Source organism: Aricia agestis, chromosome 14 (assembly GCF_905147365.1).
Source record: "Aricia agestis chromosome 14, ilAriAges1.1, whole genome shotgun sequence".
NCBI lineage: Eukaryota > Metazoa > Arthropoda > Insecta > Lepidoptera > Lycaenidae > Aricia > Aricia agestis.
In genome coordinates this window covers 6,999,201-7,008,689 of record NC_056419.1, presented here as the reverse complement: position 1 = coordinate 7,008,689, position 9,489 = coordinate 6,999,201, and the positions used below count along the sequence as shown (strand labels likewise).

General features: G+C 33.7%; 1 protein-coding gene across 1 annotated transcript; it reads right to left on the bottom strand.

Moving 5' to 3' along the window:
* Positions 1 to 7,823: 7,823 nt before the first annotated feature.
* Positions 7,824 to 9,039, bottom strand: LOC121733589 (protein sarah). The gene has a single exon (XM_042123884.1). The coding sequence runs from the start codon at positions 8,913 to 8,915 to the stop codon at positions 8,238 to 8,240; it is 678 nt and encodes a 225-aa protein (XP_041979818.1). The 5' UTR covers positions 8,916 to 9,039; the 3' UTR covers positions 7,824 to 8,237.
* Positions 9,040 to 9,489: the final 450 nt, after the last annotated feature.

Here is a 9,489-nt window from a genome sequence, read left to right as displayed (position 1 = left end):
TAAGTTCCTATTTCTAACACCTCACCATTTCAAAATTCCAAGAAAAAGGCTTTTCTAAAGGCATTTCAAAATATGGCATTTAAAATAAACTACGAACTGCCAAATTGTGAAAACCCACCGCGGACCGCATCTGAAGAAAAATATGGCTCACCTAGAATATTAAGCCTTTATGATTGTGCTATGAAATATAGTGATACATAGGTAGGTAGTTAAAGAGCACAAAACGAGCTTCTATATATATTATATATTGCAAAATTATGAGCTTGTTGTTAGCGATTGATACAGATTGTGGAACATTATATTGTAAAAGTATACTTATTGTAAAAGTAAATCCCATTAAAAAACCTGTAGACTAACTTCATTAGGTACCTAAGGATGGCCGTGTACCAGCCGAGTCTACAGACATTTTAATCGGGTTGTATATATTTTGTATCCTGTGTATTGTTATAATAAATTATATTTACTCAAATATTATATATTAAACGAATTGTATGTAAAAGTAGAATTACCAGTATACCAACAAAGCGTAGCTTAACTATTCTAGTTAGTTCGAGCAGGGTGATGAAAATTTGGTGTCCAATATTGTGACTTCTGTATGCCAGATAATATGAGTACAATATATTATGTTTATATGACTATGTTATTTCGTGCCTTTCATTTTACATTAATTTTCGTCGTAATATTACATTAAATAACCATTAAAATGTATCTCGGTGCGGCCGTAATGCAGGGATATGTCAAGGTCTACAAACATACAGGTGAAAACCTACTAATCGATTAACGCTCCCTGGAATCCTGGATATACCTTACCTGGACTTTTACGAAAAATTCAAAACTGAAAGTAGCCAAATCAGTTCAGTGGCTTTCGAGTAGTAGCGAAACAAAAAAAATATCATTTAGGTATATAATAATATATATTATAGTCTACTGTTTGGTGAGTTTTTGTAATCCTATTCATGTCATCAACGGGTCATAGAAAAGAAATTTATTATCCCCAGCATTCAAAAGGCTTCTGCAGGGAGCTCATATTTCTCCGCAGATAATGCGGTGCCAGCGAGAATAAAATGCAGACTGAAAGGATAGTAAAAAGGCTTTGCTGTAGCTACACTTTATGCTTACATTATTTCTATGGGTAAGTTAATAGTAGGCAAAGATTTTTGTCTATCAGTACATTATGTTTCTTTATCGTGAAAACTGAAAATACTACAAAACACTTAAGTACTACCCAGCCGAGAGATCACAAATCACAACATTGAACTGACATGCCTGCCTAGCATACGCCAACGAGATATCTCACTCTACATGTTTTCTCGATGGTTGATGGTTTGTCTCTTCATCTCTATTGACTCTTGCATGACAAACATTTTTTCTCGCGTAAGTCTATCATCGAAATAAGACATTTTTATAGAGTTTTGTCGAGACAATGTCGAGATTTTGACATTATGAGACGAGTAGTTTTTAATTATCTCAAGAGTGAGATATCTCGTTGGCGTATGCTAGGCAGGCTGATCTGACCAAAATGCAAATGACGTTGCATTGGTCTGTCAACTGCCTAGGAATCAACTTCCTCGATGGTACCTACGCACGTAACACGTTGCACGTAGAGATTAGCACTAATTACATAATAATCATGAAACTTACACATTGTGTTTCTAATGTCCATGGGTGACTCCAGACTCTCCATTCGAGGGTCACGCAGTTTCAGTGCAAACAGCTTTAAACTAATTCTGAAATGCAAAATATAGGTATCACATTCGCACCTATTTGCAGTGGCTAGTGGATCATCAGAGAAGATGTCAAATATACTTAACTACATTGGTCACCTCAATAGTTATTAAATGACATTCACGCCGATGTTCTACTACAAATAACCTCCTCCTTTTTGGAGGTCGGTCAAAAAGGGCCCGCGCACAATGCGAATTTAAACTGCAAATTTAAATACTCTAACACATTGAATCAATATGAGAGTATCCGCACTGCTGATGAAAAAAATGGATTCAGAATAAATTCGCGCGAATAAAAATAGCACGGTGGAAATTAGCAGTGCGGACAGGCCCGCGTTAGTTGCGACTTGCGTTACTTAGGTACTCGTATATCATGTTAGTGGGTAAGTAAAAATGAAACAGAATATAAACTCAATAATATTATATTTACACCAAACAATAAACATTGAAATCACAGTGAGATTAAAACGACATTCAAATATGAATATGACGATATATTATGCCAGTTTTAACATATTCACGAATATATCTCACAATTAGTAACATTAATATACTTACATTGTATTCAATATGGCTTATGTAAAATTACAAGTTTTAGTAATCAAAAATCACACTTCTGTAACATATTTTGCCTGCATAACGCATACAAAACAAGATTTCTCACTATTATTTGATTGGCTTTACTATTTCTTAGATAATATCATACAGATGTGTCTGACTTTCATTCTTATGGATTTTAGCCATGTTGTAAATAAGTAGCCTTAAAAAATTAGACCCGCCTCACAGTTTCTAAGAACTTTTCTTGAGTTTTCCACATTTCAAAGGTGAATGCCCAAAAATGTATGGACCAAAAACCCGTAATCGATTGAAACCATTTATGTGGCATAGTAGACTACTTATACTGTATCCCAAATACAATGTCCTTTTTGAATTAAACAATCACCGAGTACTTTAAAAACGATCGTAACTAATTGACTTTTCTTATAGGAATCTATATGATATTCAGGACGACGCGATGCTACAAACGAAAGTGTGGCGATTAGTACATAGTAAAAACATTTTTAATACAGATGTACAGTGTTGTAATTATGTATTTATGAATTTAATGTTTAAATATTTATCACTTTTATATCTGACAGTATAGAATGTTAGTTTGATATAGAAAATAATCTTTATACAATATGTACTGTTTTTTTAGGATTATTAAGTACACGATATCGGTTAAATGGTCGTTTTTTTATCATTTATAAAATAAGGGGGCAAACTGATGAAATGAACTGTCACCTGATGGAAAGCAACTATACTGTCGCCCATGGACACTCGCAACATAAGAAGGCTGCAGCCTGCAAGTACGTTGCCGGCCTTTCAAGGTTTGCAGGTCGTATTGAAAATATAGTGACAGTTTATTTCAGAGTTTTACAGTGCACAGCAGAAAGTTACGCAAAAAACGCACGGTGGAACACTGCCACTCATCAAAGTGATGAGGATAGTATATTTTTTGCGTGGAGCGATGGCGAAAAGTTGCAGGTGGTATGATTCCGAACAAATTCTTAGAGCACTCTGTGAATGTAGAGTGAAGCCACTTGTGATTTAGTTTGTTCTTAAAATATATTATATTTGACCTACTTTTTTAGGATTCCGTACCCAAAGGGTAAAAACGGGACACTATTACTGAGACTTCGATGTCTGTCCGTCTGTCTGTCTTCAGGCTCTTACTCAAGAACCACTATAGCTAGACTTCTGAAATCTTCACAGATTGTGTATATCTGATGCCACTATAACAACAGATACTAAAAACTTAATAAAATTAAGATTCAAGGAAGGCTCCCATACAAAAAACGTGATTTTTTGCCCTTTTGGCTCCTAATCTATAATGGCTATATTAGGTATGTAGACACATGATTTTTTTACGAAATCCTCAACTATATGTGTACTTTAATATTTAATCGCAAAATTAAAATAAAATAAATAATTAAGAGGGGATCCCATACAAAAAACAATTTTTCCCTACTTTCGCTCTGTAGCGGTACGGAACCCTTCGTGCGCGAGTCCGACTCGCACTTGGCCGATTTTTTTCTATTTAATTGTACATTATTGTCTATCAACATCGCTTTCACGAGAAAGATCACAAAAACAAAGGAAATGACTATTTGATTCGAAGTGGACCATACTGTGTATCTCAGATTTATTTTATCAAATTATCGGTTTCGGTTATGGTTTAGAAAAAAATGAATTGCACATTTTCAATCTACTATTTATGCTCTACTTTGCTGTACATAAATTATTTTAATCGACTATGGGTTTTTTTTTTGGGCACTGTCCATTTCTGACTATTTCATGACCCAGTATAAATTAGACACAGTTTACAAACATTTTTAACAATAAGTAGATTTTAGTAATTTAAAGAGTTTGAGTAACTATTCTACAGACTACTTGCAAAGGATATCATGTCATACTTAAATTGAAGTAAAAAAAATTGCGTGCAAACAAAATTACTTAATTATTATTATTAAATTTCTTCTTTGACTTTATAAGGAAATTGTAATGCTTAGTTTTTTTTGGACGGAGCGACAGTCCAACAATAATATTATGGTATTGCCCATTGGTACTTTCATCAATAAAAATGTTAAGCAAATTCTAATTAAGTAATTATAATTTTGTTTTGTACTAATAAACTAGTAACAAAAACAATCAAATATTTTTCTTCAGCACAAACATACAGAAAACAATATATTAATTTATAATCATACTTATAACAAAAGGATTTTGATACAATAAAATAAATAAGGAATAAAAATACACCTAAAGATGCCGCATTTTATGCAATTCTAATAATTTAAATAAATAATAATTGCACATTTTTAATTCTGATAGAATCAAAAATTATTGTTAAAATTACAGATTCTTGTACAAGCATTTAAATTTTGCCTAAGACTAGATACTTTAAACATTGGTGTCATGACAGACTTAAGTAAAATAGTTTTTAAGCGACAGTTGAGTTTTATGAGGTATCAAAGTGCGAGAAAAATGCAAGACTGCGACTGTAATTTGTATGTAGGTACACATTTAATATTCAGTACATAATAGGTAGGTATGTTGTAAGTTTTTTTTTTTAATATAAAGCTGCTAACTGCTAAGTCAAAGTGTTTTTGTGTAGCCTAAACATATTAGCATCTACTAACGTAAACACAGAACAGAATGTGTAGGCCAGTGTAGTTGAGCTAGAAATACATTGACAAACACAATCCAATCCCACATATTATAGTAGAATATACAACTTTGTTGATTAACACGGGTTAATCAACAAAGTTGGGATCATGGAAAAACGAGACACAATAGAATTTCTATGGGGCTTCATGAATTAATATTATGAATATTAAATTTTAATTTTTTATTTATTTATTTATTTATAGCCTTTATTTCAGAATTACAGTAATGTTTTTAAAAGTTTAACAATTTCTGATTGCCATTTGGCAAAGGCCTCCTCTAGCCTCTTCCATTCTCGTCTGTCTCTGGCCACTCTACTCCAAGTTACTCCAGCAATTGGTTTAAAATCATCAGCCCTCCTTTTTCTCTGTCTACCTTTACTCCTTTTTCCATGTGTAGGGTACCATGAAGTAATTCTTTCACTCCATTTTCCTACTCCTCGGACGGTGTGGCTAGCCCATCTCCATTTTAACTGTCTGACCTTAACAGTAACATCTTGCACTTTGGTAATTTTTCTTATAACATCGTTTCTTATTTTATCCAATTTCTTAATGCCTATCATACTGCGTTCCATTGAGCGTTGGCATGTCGCCAGAGCAGCGATATGTTTGTTGGTTAGAGACCATGTTTGGCTTCCGTATATCAAAACTGGCAGTATGCAGGTATTGTTTACTTTTTAGTTTTATGTGGATATCTTTATTTTTCATCACTTCCTTTAGGCTCTAATAGCTTTTCCATGCTTTTGTAGTCCTTCTTTCCATTTCTTTAGCTATTGTCTCATATGGTGATATTATTTGACCGAGGTATATATAGTCTTCCACATATTCAACTACATTATTTCCCACTGTTATTATATTTTTTGGTCCATTTGTCATTACTTTTGTTTTTTCCGAGTTGAGCTTAAGTCCCACCTCTTCACTTTCTTTAGCCAGTTTATTCAAATCAAATCAAATCAAAATTGTTTTATTTCTGAATAAATTTAAAATAAATGTTTTCAGAAAGTCCTACATGATGCCTACCACCGGTTTGATCATTGTATTCAGTTCTTCTGGGGATGATGCAAACAGTACAATGTCATCAGCAAATCTAAGGTGAGTGAGCTTTGATCCGTTTATATTCAATCCGTAACCCTCCCAGGACAGGTTCCTGAATACTTTCTCAAGTACAGCGGAGAAATTTTTTGGCGACAGTGGATCCCCCTGTTTTACACCCTTTCGTATGTTGAAAGGTTCCCCTTTTTTTTCCAATTGTACACATGCAATGCTCTGTTTGTATATACCTCGTATTATTTTTATGTATTTGCTATCGATTCCCTGTTCTTCTAAAGCCTCCCAAATTTTCTGATGGATAAGGGAGTCAAAGGCTTTACTGAAGTCGATGAATGCAAGGTAGTATATTAAAGTATATTCGCTATATTTTTCTATTACTTGTCTTACTACATGTATGTGATTAAGTACGGAATATCCACTACGAAATCCTGCCTGCTCTTCTGGTTGGTTCTCATCTAACTGCCTCTCTATTCTGGACAGGATGATATTAGCAAATACTTTATAAATATTTGATGACAAGCTAATTGGTCTATAGTTATTTATTTGATTTTTGTCACCTTTTTTATGTAGTAGTATAATTGTACTTTTTGACCACTGTGTAGGCGTAGTCTCTTTGATGACTATGTTGTTGAATAGATCTGTGAGAGGTGCTTTTATAAGATTTAGTAAACCTTTTAGAAGTTCATTGGAAATTTTATCGTCGCCTGCTGCTTTGTTGTTTTTTTTTTGGGTTCAATTAGCTTTTTCTACCTCATTTTCCAGGATCGGATTAAATTTTCATAATATTAATCAACAAAGTTTATTAAATAATATAGTACTTAAATATGAAATAATAGCGATGCAGTAGAATAAGAATTGTGTTTCGTAACATATTTCCAGTCTTATTATCTGAAGTAACTGTACCATAAAGTACACAAATTTAAATATACATATAATGACAAACAGATTTTCACCTATTAATATTACAACTATCTCACTGAGCTAGCCCATAGCACTAGTCTACATTTCGTTCCAAAAATAGGACTCTTAACTTGTAAAATATCCATAAAAACTAAAATGTATGAGCGCAGTTGGTTAGCGCCATACATTTTCAGATTTTAAAATTTAATATTAAATTTTGAAGCGAACCCTGCATTCATTAAAATGTGCTGATATTAATTTTAAACAATCAAACTTAGGTAAACTATTATACTAGGTTTGTTCTAGTTCTAATCTCTTAGCTAAGCCGTTCATCTAAACTAGAAGCCAAACAGTCAACCTACTACGAAATAGTTTTGAGACTCAAACAATTGGACGTGAATGCCGCATCCTGCTCTAACAATGTTATTTCACATTTGTTAGAGTAGGACGCGGCATTCTCGTACAATTGTTTGAGTCTCAAAACAGTTTCGTGGTACGGCCTCTGGTTACATAGAATTCATATCACATCATTCCTTACTTTATTATTAGTCAGAAAAAACATAAGCTGCTTTGATATTTTTAAAATAACAATTGTCTGAGAAAATAGTAATGCAAGGACATACATTTTTACAATGTTTTGAGATAATTAACATAAAGTGGTATTGAAAATGTGAATTATTGGTAAATTAAATAAGATAGTACAAACAAGGAAGGCCAGGTATTTTCATAACAATTGAATATAATACTGAAAAATGAAACATTGTAATGCATTTCAGTAACAAATATGATTCTGAAGTTCCTTTAAAATAATTTAAATAATAACATATTTGTCTTACTTTATTACAGTACAAACCTGATATTTCTCAACTGCAATTATTTTAAAACAATGTAATAAACATTATACTATACATATTATAGTCTAATTATGAAAAAAGTCATGGCAGAGACAATGGTATTTGAGGAAAGTAGATCAATTATTATGTAACCTGTTATAATAAAGTGTTTTTATTTCATTATAATACTTCTAATAGGATATTGTTGCATAAAATATAATATTGTCATAACAATATAATCCAAATAGACTATAGGTACCCAAGCATTCTAAATACAAAAATAAGTATTTTTATAATTAGCATATCATAATGTAGCACCAAACCAAAATAATAAAATAAATTGTATACTTAATTCGTGTTGCTAATCCATCTGACATAACTAAACTAAAAAAAAAAAGAAACATTTTGTAACAATGTTGTGTTTCATACTGCATAGTTAAACAATCACTTCTTTGGCATGTATGAATTGACAAGACCGAGTGAAAAGCATCCAATGGCTACTCTACGTTTGAGTCGGAAAATTATCAATATTCGGGACATCGTGTATGGGGTATTTGACAGCTGACATGTTTTGGTACACCATTGTCTGCGGATAGTGCGGTATGCACCACTATAGCGGGCTGAGTCGGTGTTGGCGCGTGTAACTCGTGGCTCTCCCCTGGGGCTAAAGTGGCTAGGGCCGCTAGCAGATCATGATTCACAAGTGGCTCACCTTCCTCGCGCGGCTCCCATCCTATAGGCGGACTGGCCGGCGGCGATATAAGGAATTGTTTAAAGGGCTTCGGGGGCCTCAGGTTTTTTAAAGATATTGGTGTTACAGGTTGTGCGAAATAACAATTGATGCACGAGTTGTAAAACTGATACTGATGCAGTTGTATTCGGGCGCTCGCCGCCGCCAGCGGACTGTCGTAATTAACACGCAACCGTCTAAAACTCCTTAGCCACTGAAACGTCGTATTGTCAGAGAATGTACGAAATAGATCTTCCATTTCTCGCTTCAGTTTCTCGTCGCCGAAGACATGACTGGGAATATTGGTAACGATTACCGACTTAGGGAGGTCGTCGAGTTCGTTTAATTCATCTTGGCAATCACTTTCTTGTTCTAAGTCAGGTATATTTGGATGGATGTTGGGCATCCCATCTTCGGGATTGATGTAAACTTCGTCTTCCTTGAATGTTTCGTCCTCATCCTTGTTCGCCATTGTACTAGTTACGTAAAACGCTAAAGTTTTGAATTTTCGGATTCACTTTTACTAAAATTATCGATCACTAAACATCACAAAGCACTTTTGTCGCAAATATTTTTCAAACAAATCGATTTGACGATTACAAGTCAAATGTCAAAAGTCACTACTTTTTTTAAATTTAATTTGTGACTTATGAGCTAAAAACTTAAAAATTAATCGTAGTCACTATTAATTAACGTTTTCTATTTGAATTTATATTCTATTTAAATAAAATATAAATAAATACTAAGTATACTTGAAAGATCGTCCAATGGTAACAAATAATGGTACATGACTAATTTCATGAGTTATTTATTATTATTATTTTTTTATGAAATAAAGGGGCAAACGAGCAAACGGGTCACCTGATGGAAAGCAACTTCCGTCGCCCATGGACACTCGCAAGTTGCAGCATTAGAAGAGCTGCAGGTGCGTTGCTGGCCTTTTAAGAGGGAATAGGGTAATAGGGAAGGGTAGGGATGGGAAGGGAAGGGAAAAAGGGAGGATAGGGAAGAGAATTGGGCCTCCGGTAAATTCACTAACTCAGCGA